Here is a 19,982-nt window from a genome sequence, read left to right on the forward strand (position 1 = left end):
GTATTCATAATGGTCCGAATCTTGATCATATAATGCATTCATGTATATACTAATCATAACATAAAACAAGATTCATTACTTCATACCAGAAACAAGATAAACGAGCTCAAAGTGTCAATCACATAAAACATAAAAAAAAATAACATCAACGATAAACGAGCTCAAAGTGTCAATCATAACAAAAGAAGACTGCTGCTGAATTATCACAGTAAATTTTCAGCGGCTTAGCGATGGTGTCGACAATTCCAAGCCCCGAAATAAAGTTCCGCAGCCATAATCCATGAACCGTAGCCTCAAAGCATGCTACGAACTCAGCTTCCATAATGGATGCTGTCGGTGGATCGAGCGCGCATCGGACACGAACGATCGCTCCGATGCGACTTGTTTGAGATGATTCCTCCATATAACCATATTAATGCGGAAAAATAATTAATTACGCTGATCATAAGCTAATTAAATTATGGTTATAATTAACAAGATCTAGTTATGTTTAATTAATTTAATTCACGTGAGCATATAAGTCAAGCAACCGATATAAGAGTAAACGAGTACTTACATTGATTTTCGGTTCAGCTACAGAACGCTCCAATCCAATCGCTACTCCTTGCGTCGTCTTGATGAAGGACTCGAGGATGACACTTTAGTCTTCCGAAACGTAATCTCCGAGACGAATAAGAAAGATGAGTGGGCACAGTCTTTATCTCACTCGATCACGAAACTAGGTGTTTCGAGATCTATCTCTTATTTTACTAAGAATGGAAACGAATTTCCGAGGGGAGGGAGAGAAAATTTCGCACGGCCAAGGGAGAGCCACGAAATTATTAGGTTAAAATCCTTAATTTTTGCCTTCTCATGAACCCCTATTTATAGTAGTAAAAAAGAGATATTCATGGAATCTTCCAGAATATTTTATTTCCTTTTATTGTGTTCACACTGGTGGATTAAATCTAGGCCATTGGATCTCAACAAGTGAATCATACTTTTTCTCTCATCCATCAGATCAATATCTATGGGATAATATTCTCTATTTAAATAGAGAATATTTTATTTAGTGAGAAAATAAAAGAGAATATATTATTCTCCTAAATATTCTCCTAAATACTTTCCTTTAAATAAGGAGAAAATATATGACAATATCTTATATTTTTCTCTCTCCTTTATTTAAACAACTAAAGAGAAAATATTGGTAAATACCAATATTATAAATTTCGAATTTTAGGCACACGGCCAAGGGGGGATTTGCGCAAACCTTTGTGCCAAAAATTCCCAAATCCGATTTTCATATTTTGTGCAAGGCCCAATTGCTTAAAACCCAATTAATTATTTATTTACTTGGTCCAACAATAAACAAATAATTAATAATTGTTTATTTACTTGATCAAACAATAAATAAACAATTCTACCATAAATATTTATTTAATTATGCGAATACCCGTTTTCCAGAATTAATGCTGTCAATCACAATTACAGCAAGTGAGATTAATAATGATAAACATTATTATACGAAAGTTCTTATCCGCCTTTATCAGAGCCGAATCGGGGACTATGGACCTAGTAATAGGAGCTTAACAAATCCGATGAAAAAGACGAAATAGTCCTTTCTCTTTTATCCATCAATTCGTCTAATCTTGGTCAAATACTCCACCTTGTAAGCCAAGACTGAACTCTCCTTTATACTAGAATTATATTTACTTATTGTGACGAGTGTCCACTGATATAGTCAGTTCGTGATCAAGATCCTCCAGGTTCAACCCGTGTCAAGAGAAGTCAATTTTTCCGTTATACTTCTCTTTATTGGACCAAAATTTTTAAAACAAAATATTCGAATTCAGATATATAAAATGCCTAAAACCGAACCGAGCCGAACCAATCTAATTTAGCCTATTAAATAATCATCTAACGAATGTTTACAAAACAATTTACGTAATAGTTTTTATTTATTATAAATTACTTAATAGTTTTAAATTATGCTTTCTCCTGCGTAATTTATTTTTAAAAGAAAAAACTTTTGTTTAAGTGTTTTTTTTTTAGTAATAAAACTTTTGTTGATTCAGTGTAGTGTTTTTTTGTTTTTTATTTTTAATTTTTTTTTTTGCTTAGATTCAGCCTAATCCACATTGATAAAAAGAGGAAGATAAGAATTCAATAAAATATGATGGTTGATACAATAATTCTTTATTATAATTTCGGGTATGAATGTGCCGTTTACTACAAAATTTGTGGCTGATCTTCAAACATCGATTTTGTTGCGATGAAATTCGATCTCCACGGTTTCAACGCAACTTTTTCTTTGGAGCTGACGTAACAAATTACGCAAAAGGTCTTTTGTAGTCTTTTTTTCACAACCACTGTTAACTATTTATAGACAATCTTTTAATTACTTTTTACTGTGCAGCAAACTATTTTTATTTTACATATATATATATATATATTAATATATATAATAATAATATGTTCAATAATGTAAGCTAAACTACAACTTAATTGATTTTTTTTAAAGATTTTTTTGTTAAAGCTGACTATATAATAGCTTCAATGACGTAAATATAATAGACTATATACAAAGTCCTTATTAGCACATCAAAAACCGCAGCTCTTTTAAAAAAAAAAAAAAACGACAGTGAGAGACGAAAAACGAGTAAAAACGACGATACTTTATTTATTTTGACTTTGAATTTTGCGTATGACTTGTATTTTATATTCTTAGTCGGGAATTAAGATCTAATCCGACTAGGAATACAAGTACAACACACGTCAAGGACAAGGATCTCTTCGTCGAAAGGCACCGGAATAACCTCTCGAACCGGCTTCTCTCCGATCAAAGAAAGAACGGCGACTCCGAGAACAGCCGCGACAAGTTCTTGGTCGGGAAGATGAAGAAGAGGATCGGAGATTGGTGCACGCACAAGCTCGAAGGGAAGTTGAACGACGTGAGGATAAGCAGAGAGAACGAGGCCGACTTCTTTAAATACATGTCCGACGAGTCCTTATCCATTGGCGCGAGCCTCTCCGTCTCGGTCCTCACCGCTCACCGATGGCCCGTCCCTTTCAAGGCCGAGAAGCTCTCCGTTCCTGCCGATATGGCGAACTGCATCGACGGCTTCACCGGATTCTACGCCACCAAGTTCGAGTCGCGGAGGCTCACCTTCGTGTACTCGCTCGGGAGCTGCCACGTGCTAGGCAACTTCGGATCCAGAAGCTTCAAGATGGTCGTGACGCCGTACAAGGCGATCGTGACGATGCTCTTCAACGACAGCGACGAGCTTTCTTACTCGGAGATCTCTGAGGAGTCCAAGATCGACGACGAGGCTGTCCTCAAAGCCACGCTCAATCCCCTCTCCTGTGCCAAGTACAACGTCCTCACGAAGAGCAGCGGCGACGACGACGTGTTTCGGTTCAATACGGGCTTCAAGAGTAGAGCGAGCCGGTTCAAGATTCCGGCCCCGAAGATCGTGGAGAAGGAGAAGGAGGCGGAGAAGAGGATTGGGGTCGAGATAAACAACAACAGGCGGTTCTGCATCGACGCGGCGATCGTGAGAATCATGAAGAGCAGGAAAGAGTTGGGATATCAGCAACTGCTCGCCCAATGCATCGACCAACTCAGGTCGATTTTCGTGCCGGACGTTAAGGACATGAAGAAGAGAATCGAGACGCTGATCGAGAGAGACTTCATCGAGAGAGACGAGGGAGATGCTAATCTCTTGCATTACATTGCTTAGCTATCTTATTTATTCCGGCCTGTTATTTGTACGAATTTCTTTCATGTGTGTTTTCCATTCCATGACAATATATATATATATATATATTTTTTTTTTTTTCTAGATGTAAGTTGTAAATGGTAACTTATTATACCTGATAAAAGAGCACAATAGTATTCTGGTACGTAATCAAATGTGTACAATATTTATAATTTCCAAATTCACTGTCAATTAAAGGTTCTTGCTAAGTGCTAATAGATTCTTCTGCTCACTCTACTCACAGCTCCATATATGTCTAAGAGATTTTATTTTTATATTTTATTTTCTTATTAATAACAGGGAATAACGTTTTGTTTTATGTAAAGGGTTGAATGATGGAATGAAAAATATCAAATGGTCAGTCCAGTGGACTAACGTCTCTTTTTTGGTGTGTTACTTTCCCGCCAAATGATTTATGAGTGATTCACATAAAGATACAGATTTGCATTCTCTTGTAAAAAAAAAAAAAAGTCAAAAGCAGAAAGGTCAATCACAGGAAGAGTTGATGGAAAACAAAACATAGCTTAGTTGTCTTTATTCAAAACCAAACTTGTCCGCGATCAATGTTTCAGCTAACTATCCCCTTTTGTGTTATGTATTCAACATATAGTTTGTTTTAGGCGTCATACAAACATATATAATGAAACTTGGAAATTCATACCTAGTTCTCATAGCGTTCGAGGTAGTACCATTGCAAGCACTTCATGAACGGACAGATCTTATGCTCGATCTTCATTGTTTTTCGAAGTTTAATGTGGACCGTTGCGACGATGAAAACATATTCTGTTGGAAATCCTATCCAGATCAACATTTTCAGATACAGCGGTTCTGCTAGCAGCAAAGAAAAGCAAATTGGCAATGGCTTCCATCTTTAGTGAAGTAATCTCGTACAGAGAGAACATTTCTTCGTGCTTTAAAGTTTTAAATCTTCAGAGGCACAACTCTTGCCTTGTGGATTGGAAAACAAAGACGCCCGAAACCAATCCAAATTTTGCACGATCTGATTATGATCGTCCTTTGGGAGCGCCATTGCATCGAACTCTAAATTGTGAGCTGTGACGATCGCTCCTTTTGCGTCTTTGGATTCAATGAGCTCTGGTAAAGTTCAGATCTTCAAACTCCAAACTCAGTAATTTGACAGAAATGGTAGCAAATTGCGAGATTGATCCAAGACTTTGGATGCCAACAAAGACAAAGCTTCAAACACCATAGAACTTACTCTAATACCATGATAAAACTAAAGCAAAAATATGAGAGAGAGAGAGATATGCTTCTCTGACTTTTTAAGTTGCGTGATTGATAAAAATGACAAAATCTTAAGGCCTAAATGATGGCACTCTCTAACCAAAGTCTGTAAGCGAGTCAACCCTGTTGGCGACCCCGAAGCATCAGCTCTCTTGTTGGAGCAAGAGGAATCTGTGGCAGGCGAACTCGCGGGTGACGTGGCAGCCTCTGCCAGGGACCACGAACGCGTTTGACCCGAGCCGCGCAAGTTTTCCACATTGGGGTATCGAGTTTCAAGCCGGCGCAGCCACGCAGGTCGAGCCACTCGAGACCAAGACAGCCAGCGAGGATGGCCTTCAGGCCCGCGTTGGTCATCGTGTTTCTCACCAGTCCCAGGCGGCGCAGCCCCGCCATGTTCTTGCCGATCGAGATCGCCTCACCGTCGAGGTCCAAGAAGCCCAGCCTCTGCGATTGGTAGTTGAGCTTCAACGACCTCAGATTGGGACACCAACGCCCAACGGCTTCAACGAACTCCACCGAGAACGGGAAGCGAGTCAGGTCAAGCTCCTCCAGCGACGGGAGTTTCGCCATCACACCGATCATTCTCTCCGGCGATAGCTCGACGCAGCTTGCAACTCGAAGCCGCTTCAGCTCTTTTGACCTGATCAAACAAGCGAGACTCCGCAAAGTTGGAATCTTTGAAACGAAAGTCTCTACTCTGCGTAGGACGAATCTCTTGAAACCCTAACCAAGGTGGACAAGAGAATATTTTATTTTTACCTGTCGGCGATGTACTCGAGAAGATCGTCGTCTCCGAAGTTGTCGATGCTGATGTCGGCGAGCATGACGGAGCTCCGGTCGACGGCACGGCGGCAGATAGCAGCCAAGTCGATCCCTGGATAAAGGTCGCCGATATCGTACATGTCGATCCTCCGCCAGATGAGAGGTTCCTTGGAGATCTCAAGCCACAACTTGCACACGAACTGAACGTTCATCAGGATATCGACCGTCCCCAGCCGGGACATTATCGACGCCGTCACTTCCTGAGGAAGCTCCAGCCAGTTCCGCCGAGAGGAAGACATCGACGCCTGAGATTGTCGGGTAATTTGGGATTTTCGTTTCAGATGATTCTAGGGTTTTGAATGTGATTTGTGAAAGAGCAATTTGGTTATGTCCATTTAGATTTCGCGCCTTGACATTTTAGTCCATGTAATAATTAAGAAAATAATTTATTTTAGGTGATAATTATTCAAATAGTTCAAATTAACATAAAATGATATACTTAAACTTAAGCAAAAAAATTTGGTACTTAGCATGGTCTAATTAGTAAATCTACTGTCTACACAACCTCTAAAATGGAGGAGGTCGTGAACCGTCCTTAAAAAAAAGAAAAATTATATGGACTAAGCCACTTGAAACGTGAAAATTGCAATCTAACCAACGTTTCAGTTAAGTTTCAAACATAGTCACAATTGATGACGTGACTTTTATTAGTCATTTAACAATTTACATGTTTATCCTTTGTTTGAAAGTCGACTGAATATCTCGCCTATTTATTTTGGTTTATTTTCGTTTATTTATGAAACGCATAAATAAAAATTAACGAAAATTTATTAACGAGTTACTTATTTTAATCAATATTTATTTTGTTTCTTATAATATATTCATTAATGATTTTCCTTTTAAATATTCAAATTTGAATCCAATCGTGTACTGAGCCTGATGATGTTGTTGACTTTCTTATTAGTAGGACTCAAACGTTGGCTACTTATTTTCACTAATTTAAATCATACAAGGGTATATTCGATATTTTATAGTCGTAAATTTCAGTAAATAGCTATATTTCAAAAATATCAAACATCTCACTTTAATTTAATATAAATGACACATAATTTTTCATCAAACACAATAAGTCTATCTGAAATCACTCAATTTCGAGTTCGTATGAGAAAAATATGAATTTTTGAAGTTTTGATGAAAAAAATAAGAGATAAAAAGTGACGAATTTGTTAATAAATAAGGGTAAATAAGAACTTAATTATTGCCACATAAATCATTTGGTTATATCCTTAAAAATTATCAAACATAGACTAGATCTAAAATCACATGTTTAAAAGTCTTCGATTAGCTACAAATCTTTTTAATTATTTGTTGAATTGCAACGGGTGATACCCGTTATCACTTTTTAAACGGGCATTACCCGAACTGTTAAATCTTTATGGGCTGCCCTTTTACTTTGTTCTTTTTCCAACTATCAAGGCTTTAATAATTTTTTTTTGGGTGCCAGATTTTAGGAAGAATTATAAGAAAATCTAACGAAATTGGATTTTTTGGGTCCAAATTAGCTATATCGTCAGGAAAATATTTGTGTTTTTATATAACCCAAACGCTAGAAAAGAGTTAAAAGAGTTCGGACAGAAGCTATAAAGCAATATTTAGCGAGCAAGATAATTCCAGTCAGAAAGATGCCGGCGAAAGAGAGCAGCGCGGAGAAGGAGAAGAGCGTCGAGCTCTTCCTCAGCATCGGACTCGACGAGAGAACCGCTCGCAACACCGTCGCCAACAACAAGGTCACAGCCAATCTCACCGCCGTCATTCTCGAGGTACTCTCTCTCTCCCTCTCTTACTGGCCTAGGGTTTCTGGACGAGTATTGGATTGATATTTTCGTCTTGATTTGACAACGATGACGAAGAAAAAGAGGAAATGAATTTTTATCCCTGTGTTTTTCCTTTTTCTGATTTTTTTTATTTATTTATTTTTTTGGCGAGAAACTGAAGGAAATGACATGGTTGCAACGAGTGTTAATCTGACGTGTTATAGAGGGATTGGTAATAGAGGTTTGATAAAACTGATTGAAGTTTTTGTTTTGAGGAACAAAAAAAAAAGACATGTCGTTGATGTGAAGTGGAGATGAGTTCTATTGCTGTTTGTTTGCCGAGAAAGTGAAAACGAGTAGAAATCAAATTTTCAACATCATGTTACAAAGATTGAGTAAAACTATGGAAAAGAAAAGACTGATTTTCATATTAACTTAACATGATAAGAGCTGGAAGTATGATAGTCCCTTTTTACAGAGCCTGATTACATAAACATAAACTCTGGTGAAGTGCTATCTGAACATTCAAATATGTGGATTTGCAAGTGAATGCGATATATCCTGTTTGGCTTTTATTTATAATTTTTTAAAAAATAATTTTGGTGTTTGCTTTTCAGGCTGGTTTAACTGATGGATGCAATAGGACTGTTGGAAATCTTCTATACACGGTAATCGAATTTCGTATTGTATAATTTAGTCTTGATTATATCATTCTTGAATGACTCCCGGAATAATGTTTTCGTTCATCGAGTGTTGTTTTATCATCAAGATTTATAAGAATGGTTCTATTATTCTGCTAGGTTGCCACAAAGTACCCAATGAACGCTCTTGTGCATCGACCGACCTTGGTAGCGTACGTTGTTTCTTCGAAGGTTGGTACAAAAATTCATAAAGTACGGTTTGATTATGGTGTTTAAATCCAGCTATTTTTCTCACTCATTATATGTTTTCCAGATCAAATCTCCGGCTCAGTTAGAAGCGGCGTTTTCGTTTTTCTCAGCCACGGGCTCAGAGCAATTCAAGTTGAATGAATTTGAAGAGGCGTGCGGTGTCGGTATGATTTATTATCTCGTTTTTATCTCACCTTACTTCATCGTTGCATGAATTCAATAAGTAGTGTAGAATAACGGCTAGGAGTGAGTTTTTATTCTTATAGCTTTATTGTTATAAATTTATACTAAGTTAGCGAATAACACCTCTCTGCACTTGTGAGCAGGCGTTGAGGTTTCAGCAGAAGAAACTGAAAAAACTGTCAATGATGTCTTTGAAGAGAAGAAGGATGCCATTTTAGCAGAACGTTATCAAACAAATGGTACTCCCTGTCTCTCCCTTTCGAAATCTATGTATTTTCCTATGAAGGATGTTGTGAATTATATATATCCCATGGCAGTTGAATATTCATTTTATACTTTTCTTGAACCCATTGAAATTTTGCTACTGCTCAGTTGGTGATTTATTTGCACATCTTCGGAAGAGGCTTCCTTGGGCTGACCCAAAGCTTGTCAAGGTAAATATATTTTACTTTGCTTTTAGTTTATTGAATATTAATATTATTGGTGTTTTGATCTTTTGATTTTCTTGCCTTGTCTTTTTTCACTGCAGGAACTCGTACAGAAAAAAATGATTGAATTACTTGGGGAAAGAACTGCAGCAGATGACGAGAAGGCTGTAAAAAAGAAGAAAGAGAAGCCTACTAAAGTTAAGGTGGGGTAATTGTTTTTTCTTCCCCTTATCATTTTGTCTAGAACCATTTGACATAAGACTAACAACTCTCTCTATCTCTCTCTCAAACTACGTAGGAAAAAAACACTGTTTCTGTTGCTTCTGAACAACCATCGGAAGAAGATGTCAATCCGTATTTAATATTCCCGCAACCGGCGGAGAACTTTAAGGTAATCGCTTTTTAAAACTCAGAATGCAGAACATTTCAAACTGTATTTAATTATGAATCGAATCACCCCAACCCGTTTAGTAACTGGAATGAAATGCCTAGTTTAGATTAGCTGCTCGTACATTTCAATGTTGCTAATATGGTATGGTATTTTTCACTTAATGTAATGGTGGATATTGTTTTGTCATTTTTTTTTCTTATGTGATGTAATTGATAAAAGAAGGGAAGGTTATTTCTCGTCTGTTAAGAGCTTCAATTAGTATGTATAATGAGGCGCACGAGCAAACATGCACGGTCGCCTTAGCTTCATATTAATGCCTTTTATTTTTAATATCGTCATTTTCTTGAATCAGGTTCACACTGAGATTTTCTTCAGCAACGGTTCTATTCTGAGGTGTTGCAATTCAAAGGATAAGCTTGAAGAACATTTAAAATGCACCGGAGGAAAAGTTTTGACTCGATTTCCTCCTGAACCAAATGGTTATCTGCATATTGGTCATGCAAAGGTTTGTTAATACCTTCAGCATCTCATATTTATAGTATCATGGTTTCATAATCTGTCATGTTATAACAGTGTATTTTTATTTAGGCAATGTTTGTTGACTTTGGACTGGCAAAAGAGAGAGGTGGAGGCTGCTATTTAAGGTGTTGACCCACTCTTCTATAGCAGTATAATATATATATATATATATATATATATATATATATATATCTGTGTGTGTGTGTGTTCCTTATTATGCACAGAAAGGGGAGGAAACAAAAGTGAACAAAATTATGGGAAGCTTTATCCTGTAAAAATTACTGACTACCAAAATAAAAGACGATCAATGATCTACCCAAGAAGATAGAGAATCCTATCTTGCTACAATTATATTATGGAGCTATGTATAATTTAATTTATGATTGTTTAAGATCCAATACTGAAAGAATTTTTATAATATTCTTGACAAAGTCATGCCGAGGTAATGAATGTTGAAATTTTAGTGATCCAATTGTTAATATAATTATATGGTCATAAATGCAGCTGAATTATATTAGGGGAACTTGTAATTACTTGCTATGTTTTTAACTTCAGTCAATATGCTTTTGATTATTTTTTAGGCTTTCTGGAAATTAAGATCCGAGTATAGGTCTGGCGTCTGAGCTTTTTTATTGTATAGGTTTGATGATACAAACCCTGAAGCTGAAAAGAAAGAATATATTGATCATATTCAAGAAATTGTTAAGTGGATGGGTTGGGAACCCTTCAAGGTATGATTTGGAAACCATATTAATAGATTGTATTTTTCTCTCTTTATACATACTTCTAGTGATTTTGTTTTCAGGTCACTTACACCAGTGATTACTTTCAAGATTTGTATGAATTAGCTGTGAAGCTCATACAAAGAGGACATGCATATGTTGATCACCAGGTTATATTCTATATTTTTTATTTTTTTATAAAACACGCGAGCAACCTTTTGCCTGAAATCTTCTAGATTAAGAATTTAGTATAAGGTTGAACTTTTCTCTAGATTTAGAACTTCTCCAAACCGTCGTCTGTGTGAAAATCAGAATATTATTCAGTTGTTGAGTAACATGGTTCGCATTCATGTGCGTACGTGGAAAGAGAGTTTCGCTCGTATGATCATGCTGATATTTCCTCCCTTCATGATTGGTTAAATGTGTATTTGCTTGTTTTATTTGCACCCAATTTGAACTACATGAGAAATTTACCCATTTAAATATTGGTCACAGACGCCAGATGAGATTAAGGAGTATAGAGAAAAGAAGATGAACAGCCCTTGGAGAGACAGACCCATTGATGAATCATTGAAACTCTTCGAGGACATGAGGCTTGGTCTCATCGAAGAAGGAAAGGCAACACTTAGAATGAAGCAAGACATGCAGAGCGATAACTTTAACATGTACGACCTTATTGCCTATCGAATCAAGGTAATAAGAAGATCCCTAGAAATGATTTCATTGTCATGCAATAGAAACTTCCATTATGACTTTCAACGCGAGTTTTATTTCTCCAGTTTACTCCTCATCCACATGCCGGAGACAAGTGGTGTATCTATCCAAGTTATGATTATGCTCACTGCATTGTTGATTCTCTAGAGAACATCACACACTCGGTATGTCTATTAAATTTTATTGGTGCTTCTTCCAAAGATATATTTCTGTTTATCATGTCTGAAGTGCTTACTGTTATAACCGCTTCGTCGCTGCCGTTTTGCTTCTGTAATCCATGCGCTCAGACTAGTAAGTGATGAGTGATTTCCTTCTCCAACGTTTTTTAAACTTGGATTTTGTTGTATATATATTGCAGCTTTGTACGCTTGAATTCGAGACACGGCGTGCTTCATATTATTGGTTATTACACTCATTGGGCCTTTACCAACCATATGTGTGGGAATATTCAAGATTGAATATCAGTAACACAGTAATGTCTAAGCGCAAGGTTGGCAAACTTATGAAGTTTATTTCGAAGTTAGGCCTTAGAATTACCATCAGATTGTTCTCATTTTCTTCCACTTGCTATGCCATTGTAGTTGAACCGACTCGTGACGGAAAAGTGGGTTGATGGCTGGGACGACCCTCGCCTCTTGACACTTGCTGGCTTACGACGTAGAGGTGTTACTTCCACTGCAATAAATACTTTTGTTAGAGGAATCGGAATCACTAGAAGGTAAGTCACATGTTTTAGGTATAGGTTACTAATATAGAAGATCAATCACCATTCCTTGGTTTCTCTTGGTTCATGATTTTGGTTGCTTGTGCTGTACAGTGATTGTAGCATGATTCGCGTGGATCGCCTAGAATACCATGTGAGAGAAGAGCTAAACAAAACAGCTTCTCGAGCAATGGCTGTCCTGAACCCTCTTAAAGTGTGTTCATTTTAACCTGTACTTGTTTAGATTCAACCTCCTTTTTGAAGTTTGTGCTAATCTGATTATATTATTTGTTTTGTTAGGTTGTGATTACCAACTTAGAAGCTGACACTACAATAGATCTTGATGCCAGAAAGTGGCCCGATGCTCAGGCCGATGATGCTTCTGGTTATTACAAGGTGAAATCATACTTTAAAATAAGACATCCTAGCATTCTTGTGGCTTCATAAACTAATTGGCTCTGTGTTTGTTTATCTGGTGATCTTCGGTTCAATTCAAATTATAAAGTATGAATAATAACTGTGAGAATTTGATTGTTTCTTTCAAAAAAGAAATGTGAGAATTTTTACCACATGTTTTTACTGGTCAAATTATTAACAAGGTAGTTCTGACATCATATTCCAGATTTTATTCATATATTTATTCTTTAATATGAAAAAGTGGTAATGTGTGTCAGTGTCAGTAATAAAGTTTAGGTGGTGTTAAGTTGATGATTTTGCAATCACATTTCTTTATTTTCTTTCTTTTCAGGTTCCATTTTCTAAAGTGGTATACATTGAACAATCTGATTTTCGGATGAAAGATTCAAAAGATTATTATGGGCTTGCACCGGGAAAATCTGTCCTACTCAGGTACACAAGCTTTAGATGCTGACTCAATCCGAAATTATAGGCTGACATTCTCCATTACACGAGTGCAGATATGCTTTTCCGATTAAGTGCACTGATGTTATATTGGGTGAAGATAATGAAACTGTGCTTGAAATTCGGGCAGAGTACGATCCTAACAAGAACACTAAACCCAAGGTCTCTCCCATACGAAAAAAAAAACAAAATTAAGTTTTATCAGTCACAAAAGCAAGCGGGTTCTTATCAAGTTTGCTCTCTTTCTCTCTCTAATTTCATGTGTAATACAGGGAGTCCTTCATTGGGTAGCAGAATCTTCCCCGGGAGTTGATCCACTAAAGGTCGAAGTTAGGCTGTTCGACAAGCTGTTTGTTTCCGAGGTCTAAAATTCTTACTAAGCTTCTCTTTTCTTTTTACGGCACTCTTTGTTCCGATTTTTGGTCTAATTTTTTCAACTCCTCTGGATTAGAATCCCGGTGAGCTCGAGGATTGGCTACGCGATTTGAACCCTCAATCTAAAGTGATTGTATCCAACGCATTTGCTGTATCCGCAGTTAGAAATGCAAATATTGGTGACAGTTTTCAGTTTGAAAGGCTCGGTATGTGTTTCAGCTCAAATCTCACATTCGTTAGCTCATTCCTAATTATCAGTTTCGTGGTTCAAATTCCTATAATACATACATCCAGCTTTATTGTAGTTTCAACTATAATTTGCGGTGTTTTTTTTTTTTTTTTTTTTTTTTTTTTTTTTTTTTTATAAAAGACTGAATTGGACAGTGTTTGTTACAAAACAATTAATTCATACCAAATAGATGTACATATATTTTCCTGGTGGTCTAAAAGTTGTTTTACAAGTGTAAAAAAAAAAAAATTACGTCATGGGAATCTTTTTGTACAAATGCGTAATTTTTGGTTCTTTCAGTAATATATATTTATACATATATATATACATATATATTTTTTTTCGAATATAAAAGACGTGCAGTGTGTGGAAAATACGTTAAATTTTTCCAAAACCTTAATCCGGCGTAATGGATAAATTTGTTTTCTAGGTTATTTTTCTGTTGACAAGGATTCAACTCCGGAAAAGCTGGTATTCAATCGGACGGTCACACTGCGGGACAGCTATGGCAAAGCGGGAAAATAGGTCGAACAAGGATATTTTTAGTTTTGAGGGTCTGATATTGTGTATATACTTGTCCATTTATACACCAATTTTATGCCAAAACTTGCATCTTTTTCCTTTGATCATATAGGGAGTGACAAAATTTTGAAGTTAATTTTGTTTTTGAAAAGCTTAGTTATGAAAGGTATTTAGTGTTGATTTTCATTTGTAGTCTGGTTTGTTTGGCCGCTTTGTCGTTGTACCTCGTTAAGTTATAGTGTATTTTCTTTACCAATTAAGGTAAGTAAAACTTTCACGCGAAACTAATTATATTTTGGTCTACATATTTTTTGTCAAGGCTACGCCCATCAATGCATACTGTAATATTCGTAAAATAGTGATCCATACAGGTAAAAGATGAATATTATTACGGGTCAATTAAGAAAATAATTCAACTTAAATGTTTGATATTGTTAAATCACTAACGTTTCATAAATTTTAGGTAAATAGTCATGTTTGACGTAAATCTTAGAAAAATAGCTACTTTCATATACCAAACATTGATTATGTATCTAAGATTTACGTGTAAAAGTGATTATTTATTTAAACTTATCAAACGTTAGTTATTTAACAATATCAAACGTTCAAATAGATTAATTTTTTTTATTAAATTTTATGTATCATTGAAGCTATCGGTACTTTGCACTTGCACGAGCACAAAATTGTCTCTAGTTTCGCTTTCGCAATATTCAAGTGCATCGATAATACGTATTCTAATTGAAAGTGTAAACCCTGAATAGAACTTGGGGATATTAGGAAAGAACATATTATTAATGAAGCAAATATACTTTTTGTTCTCAATCTTGCCTCCCCCATGGAAAAGGTAACACGTTCCTGGGCTAAGGTGGGCTAGGCCCAGGCCTAGGGCCCCATACGTGGGATGGACCCCAAAAAATTTACACTTTTTGCTTATTTTTAAGAAAATTTACATTTTTTTACCCTAAAAATTTACACTTTTGGCCAATTTTTTAAAAAATTTACATTTTTACCCTGAAAATTTAAATTTTTATTAGTATTATAGGGCCCCAAAATATTGAATCGCCTAGAGCCCCCGGTGAGTTTGGGTCGGCCCTGAATACATGTATGGTGTATTTTTTACCTCCCCCAGTCTTGCCGTCATAAAAAAAATAAAAATTCAAATATATTTATAAACGGTAAAGATTTTTGTCCCGACTCACGACTCCAGTAATAAAAAGCCTAAAAACTGTTTAAAATTGTACACGTGTCAGGCAGTGTATAGATAGTAAAAAATCGTGAGTTGTGTCAGATACCAACCCTCATTTATAAAAACTTGAGAGAGAGTAGACCCCTAGTGTAATAAGTAATAACTTAGAAGTTAGACTATCCAACAATACTTTCATTTAAAAAAAAAAAAAAAAAAGTCTCTCTTGCTTGATGAAATGGAAAAAAAATCCAACTACTACTGAAACCCTAACTCAAAAAAAAAAAAAAAAAAAAAAAAAAAAAAAAAAAAACCCTACTCCCTAATAAATATATCTAAAGTTAAAAAAAAAAACAGGAAGACTCGTCTTCCTCAGTGCTTTCTTAATTCTGTCGTTGTTTCTCTTTCTCTAGCTCGCTCCTTGTCTCTCCGCACACCGCCGTCACCGGTAACCTCTCTTAGACCACCAACAAGCCTGTGATTTTGTCTTTTTCTACTAAAGGCTTTTCCCAAATGTGATTACGCTGTGATAGTGTATTTTTTTTTAATCACTGACCAGAACAATTTCTTGTTCCTCTCTTTATGGACCATTATTGATCAACGATTCTTCAATGAGATGGCACATTAGATTTCCGCACAAACATATTTCAATTTTTTATTTTATTTTATTAAACCGTATAATGCTGATCCTGAAGGGTTTACGATAAATTTTTTTTTTTTTTTAATTTTAAATTACTTTCTTAAAAAAACTACTATAACAGTTTTAATTTTTAATTTTAATTTTAAATTACTTTTGTTTAGGTTATCACTAAAAAAGTCTAAAACCCTATTCACAGAGTGATAATGGAAGAGCCAAAGAAGGAGAACAAGGTTCCCGTACTTCCATGGATGCGAAGCCCTGTCGACGTCACACATTTCGAGGAATGCCCTCTCACTCTCGTTCCTTGCCTCGATCGCAGGTTTGCTTTTGAACCCGTATTAATACCACGTAGCAATACTCTCAACGTTTGGGCACCTTTCATTCAAATTACCCGAGACGAATTCAGTATCAAGAAAGTATGAATTTTTTTAGCTCCTTCTGATTATAGTGTTGAGAAACAAGACTTTTGTTTTCGGTTTGTGCGTGTTGTACAAGGTTAAAGGCGGCTTTGGAGGACATGGGCTTCACTTCGCTCTTCCCCGTCCAAGTGGCGGTCTGGCAAGAGACCGTGGGGCCCGGATCGTTCGAGCGAGACGTGTGTGTCAATTCGCCAACGGGAAGCGGAAAGACTTTGGCTTATGCTTTGCCGATAGTACAAGCGCTCTCGGACCGCTCCGTCAATTGTCTGCGAGCTCTGGTTGTGTTGCCCACTCGTGATTTAGCCCTTCAGGTTTGGTGACATGATATCGATGTGTCCTTGTTGCAGTAAAAAAAACAAAGAAAAGAAAAAGATTTACATTGAAGAATTTCGATTTGAAGATTCATACCCTTTTCTTGCTTCTTTTCGCTGTTGCGATTCAGGTGAAGGAGGTATTTTCTGCGGTTGCGCCGGCCGTGGGCTTGACTGTTGGTCTGGCAGTTGGACAATCTTCCATTGCAAATGAAATTTCGCAGCTTGTCAAGAGACCAAAGCTCGAGGCAGGAATTTGCTATGACCCAGAAGACTTTTCGTTAGGCTTACAGAGCTCGGTGGACATATTGGTGGCGACCCCTGGAAGACTTATGGACCATATTAATTCCACCGAGGGTTTTACGCTTGAGCATCTCCGATATCTTGTAAGCACCGAATCCGAGAGTTTTGTGTGATAGTGAAGAATCTTTGTGTTTGCTCTTTTTTCTTTTTTTAATTATAAATTTTAACTCTTTCTTAGGTGGTTGATGAGACAGATCGATTGCTCAGAGAGGCATATCAATCGTGGCTGCCTACTGTGCTCCAACTGACTAGGTTCAACAATGACGGTTCTTTTCCTAGCGCTCACACTTTTCTACCTTCTTCACTTGGTTCCTTAAAAACCGTTAGAAGATCGTGAGTTCTATGTCCAATTTTATCCTTTTTTTAAAAAAATTTGCGTGTATGTCTGATATCTTGGAATGACGTGCTTGTTCTGTTATAAATTGTGATTATGCTGCCGTGATATCAATTTCTATTTTCTTCATCGCTTAGGATATAATTAATGTTCCTAATAATGTAGTTAAAATTTTGGAATCTTCGTGATCACGGACTTGGTTACCTGGAATCCTTCTGAGAAATTAGAGGCAACATATGTAACGTAGACCATTAAGGTAGGGCAGCTCAGAGTTGTATTTAGGTGATTTGTGGCAGTCGTTTGGAAGAATTACTTGGTATGTTTTGTATGATCTTAGGAGAAAAGGGTAAAATAAGGTTTCACGTCTTATTTCCATTTTAGTTGCGAACTTGGCTATTATGACATAGGGATCTTTTTTTCATTTTATTTTAATTTATATAGTAATCACTCGATTATGTTTCAGGGGTATTGAGAGAGGATTTAAGGGTAAACCGTACCCGAGGCTTGTAAAGATTGCTCTTTCCGCTACACTGACCCAAGATCCAAGCAAGCTTTCCCAGCTTGATCTCCATTATCCTCTGCTCCTAACAACCGGAAAAAGGCGTTACCAACTTCCACAGAAATTAGAATCGTACAAATTGGTATGAAACGGTCTCTTGCATCTCTGATAGGATTCCTGATCCCAAATTCTCAGAAAATTCTGTTTATCTAATTGTGCTGCTTCAAATTATTCTCCACAGATCTGCGAAACGAAGCTGAAACCACTGTATCTGGTGGCTCTTCTGCAAAAATTGGGAGGAGAGAAGTGCATCGTCTTCACATCATCCGTCGAGTCAACTCACCGTCTATGCACCTTATTGAATTTCTTTGAAGATCTTCCGTTCCAGATTAAGGAGTATTCTGGCCTCCAACGCCAATCCCTAAGAAGGTATAGCATTCAAAACGTTTTTATTTATTTATTTATTTTTTTTTATTATCAAACTTGGGTTTTTAGTGTGTGATTTTATGAGTGACGAAGGTTTTTATTTTTTTATTTTTATGCAGTAAAACATTGAAAGGATTCCGAGATGGGGAGATACAAGTGCTCGTTTCTTCGGACGCGATGACTCGCGGAATGGACGTGGAGGGCGTGAGACATGTGATTAATTACGATATGCCCGTCTACATTAAGACGTACATTCATAGGGCCGGTCGGACTGCAAGAGCGGGTCTCGCCGGGCGTTGCTTCACTTTGCTGCCTAAAGATGAGGTATAGTCTCTCTCTCTCTCTTAACATACGTTTGATGTATCGTTGCTCTTGTGCTTGGAACCAATTCATTTGATGAATGATCCAAGGTTTTCATTTCTTTATTTTTATCTTGTGTGACTTAGGCCAAGCATTTTAAGAAGCTGTTGCAGAAAGCAGACAATAGCTCTTGTGCTAGTTACGATATTCCTCCAAGTCTCGTCGAATCAATGCACTCTGTTTATACATCTGGTATGTGCTCGATAAAAAATAAATAAATAAATAAATAAAAGTGTAGCTATCATGTGCATATTTCACTCTGGTTATCGCTGGTTTCGAGTGGAATAAAGGAATTTGTATCGTATTGCATCGATCTGTTTTGGGTGTATATTATTAGTAGAGATCTTTTACGACCGAGGATTGCGTACTGACTGTTCTTCTTTCTTCTCACTCTTGAAAGCACTTGAGAAATTGAAAGAGGCGGTCGAGATGGAAGAATCTCAGAAGCGCAGAGTTGGCTTCAAGTCGTCCCAGTCAGCCAAAAAGAGATGACACTTTGACGGAACCACGTTGACCAAACCGGTGGCGATGAGATTCCAGAACCAACTGAGAGCATTTTGCAAGATGGGATAAAAGACTCGTGTCCTCAAATTGTTGCAATACAGCCATATGACTGTTCTTGCGGGCCTTAATATGCTTTTAAGCAGTGAAGGAATTTCCTCAGCTATCGAGCTAGGTTGAGTGTTTATCTCAGGCTTTAAAACTTGAAGCTTTATTTTATTTTTTAATTTATAAAGACAATTAAGTACAATTGGACCTTGAAGGATAATATAGCTAAGAAGAATTGCACATGTACAACTACAATACCAAAAAGCAGAAGTTCCAGAAAACGGATAAAAACTTTCTGAATTATTCTCCTTACTAATAATAATAATACAGAGAATTCCCAGCCAGCCTATTTTACACACAAAAAAGAGAAGCACCAAGGAAAGAAACAGCATTTTATAGTAATAGCAAGAGCATAAAGTCCTTGTTTTGGCATGCCATTTCTTTCTTACGATAGTAGTAGTTATTGAAACTAGTTACTGGTTGAAGATGGAAAAAGGTCTCGGAACATCCTTGAGAAAGTACTTTGAATTGACGATGGTTTTAGCCGGTGATGATGAAGAAGAAGAAGAAGACGCCATGGCCTTCGAGTCGATGCTGGCACAGACATCTCTCTCCTCTTCTTTGATTGTGTCCAACACCTTCGACGTCCTTCGTCTCATTACACTCACAAACTGCGGCGGAGCCACTTCCGTGATGAACCTCGCAATCCGAGCATTTGCCATCTTTCTAAGACAAGAAGCTTGAAACAAATAAAAGGGTGTTTTTCTTTCTTTCTTTGATTGTTTGGTTGAGTGTTGTTGTTGAGCTTGTGTTGATTAAAGGAAAGCAAAAAAAAGCCAATGAATTTATAGAGAAGGTGGTAT

At 36.8% G+C, this 19,982-nt stretch overlaps 4 protein-coding genes and 1 pseudogene across 5 annotated transcripts; 3 read left to right on the forward strand and 2 right to left on the reverse strand.

The window, feature by feature from the left end:
* Positions 1 to 2,535: 2,535 nt before the first annotated feature.
* LOC149386335 (cullin-1 pseudogene) lies at positions 2,536 to 3,719 on the forward strand (annotated as a pseudogene).
* Positions 3,720 to 4,245: 526 nt separating this feature from the next.
* On the reverse strand, positions 4,246 to 6,131 carry LOC149386336 (F-box protein SKIP19-like). Its single transcript, XM_089625626.1, has 2 exons — positions 5,742 to 6,131; positions 4,246 to 5,622 (listed from the first exon to the last, which is right to left on the reverse strand). Exons 1-2 carry the CDS (start codon positions 6,041 to 6,043, stop codon positions 5,100 to 5,102), a joined length of 825 nt encoding a protein of 274 aa, XP_089481752.1. The 5' UTR covers positions 6,044 to 6,131; the 3' UTR covers positions 4,246 to 5,099.
* A 1,137-nt stretch (positions 6,132 to 7,268) lies between these two features.
* Positions 7,269 to 14,402, forward strand: LOC149386337 (glutamine--tRNA ligase-like). The gene is made up of 23 exons (XM_089625690.1): positions 7,269 to 7,564; positions 8,176 to 8,226; positions 8,359 to 8,430; positions 8,513 to 8,612; positions 8,775 to 8,870; positions 9,004 to 9,065; positions 9,161 to 9,262; positions 9,358 to 9,450; positions 9,803 to 9,955; positions 10,039 to 10,094; positions 10,610 to 10,700; positions 10,775 to 10,861; positions 11,187 to 11,384; positions 11,471 to 11,569; positions 11,764 to 11,895; positions 11,987 to 12,123; positions 12,223 to 12,322; positions 12,409 to 12,504; positions 12,857 to 12,957; positions 13,026 to 13,131; positions 13,242 to 13,331; positions 13,421 to 13,550; positions 14,004 to 14,402. The coding sequence occupies exons 1-23, from the start codon at positions 7,427 to 7,429 to the stop codon at positions 14,096 to 14,098; spliced, it is 2,385 nt and encodes a 794-aa protein (XP_089481816.1). The 5' UTR covers positions 7,269 to 7,426; the 3' UTR covers positions 14,099 to 14,402.
* A 1,172-nt stretch (positions 14,403 to 15,574) lies between these two features.
* Positions 15,575 to 19,368, forward strand: RH1 (RNA helicase 1). 2 transcript variants are annotated; one of them, XM_089625645.1, is made up of 10 exons: positions 15,575 to 15,726; positions 16,115 to 16,237; positions 16,414 to 16,648; positions 16,780 to 17,034; positions 17,130 to 17,284; positions 17,749 to 17,926; positions 18,026 to 18,213; positions 18,330 to 18,534; positions 18,657 to 18,762; positions 18,971 to 19,368. In XM_089625645.1, the coding sequence occupies exons 2-10, from the start codon at positions 16,122 to 16,124 to the stop codon at positions 19,060 to 19,062; spliced, it is 1,530 nt and encodes a 509-aa protein (XP_089481771.1). In that variant the 5' UTR covers positions 15,575 to 15,726; positions 16,115 to 16,121; the 3' UTR covers positions 19,063 to 19,368. The 2 variants fall into 2 exon arrangements, with proteins under 2 accessions (XP_089481771.1, XP_089481773.1); XM_089625647.1 differs by having other exon boundaries at positions 15,601 to 15,726; positions 16,080 to 16,237.
* A 33-nt stretch (positions 19,369 to 19,401) lies between these two features.
* On the reverse strand, positions 19,402 to 19,982 carry LOC149386339 (uncharacterized). The gene has a single exon (XM_089625648.1). The coding sequence runs from the start codon at positions 19,839 to 19,841 to the stop codon at positions 19,593 to 19,595; it is 249 nt and encodes an 82-aa protein (XP_089481774.1). The 5' UTR covers positions 19,842 to 19,982; the 3' UTR covers positions 19,402 to 19,592.

Source organism: Urtica dioica, chromosome 9 (genome assembly GCF_054948205.1).
Source record: "Urtica dioica subsp. dioica isolate 48M chromosome 9, U.dioica_male_clone48M_v1_H2, whole genome shotgun sequence".
Classification (NCBI taxonomy): Eukaryota; Viridiplantae; Streptophyta; class Magnoliopsida; order Rosales; family Urticaceae; genus Urtica; species Urtica dioica.

Bases quoted from the DNA above. Each gene is read 5' to 3' on its own strand.
- LOC149386336 (XM_089625626.1), bottom strand. From the start codon at position 6,043: ATGTCTTCCTCTCGGCGGAACTGGCTGGAGCTTCCTCAGGAAGTGACG. The intron at 5,623-5,741 runs GTAAAAATAAAA...TTGTTTGATCAG, and splicing joins CTCGAGTACATCGCCGACAG to GTCAAAAGAGCTGAAGCGGC.
- LOC149386337 (XM_089625690.1), top strand. From the start codon at position 7,427: ATGCCGGCGAAAGAGAGCAGCGCGGAGAAGGAGAAGAGCGTCGAGCTC. The intron at 10,862-11,186 runs GTTATATTCTAT...TATTGGTCACAG, and splicing joins ATGCATATGTTGATCACCAG to ACGCCAGATGAGATTAAGGA. The intron at 12,958-13,025 runs GTACACAAGCTT...ACACGAGTGCAG, and splicing joins GGAAAATCTGTCCTACTCAG to ATATGCTTTTCCGATTAAGT.
- RH1 (XM_089625645.1), top strand. From the start codon at position 16,122: ATGGAAGAGCCAAAGAAGGAGAACAAGGTTCCCGTACTTCCATGGATG. The intron at 17,035-17,129 runs GTAAGCACCGAA...ACTCTTTCTTAG, and splicing joins TTGAGCATCTCCGATATCTT to GTGGTTGATGAGACAGATCG. The intron at 18,763-18,970 runs GTATGTGCTCGA...CACTCTTGAAAG, and splicing joins GCACTCTGTTTATACATCTG to CACTTGAGAAATTGAAAGAG.
- LOC149386339 (XM_089625648.1), bottom strand. From the start codon at position 19,841: ATGGCAAATGCTCGGATTGCGAGGTTCATCACGGAAGTGGCTCCGCCG.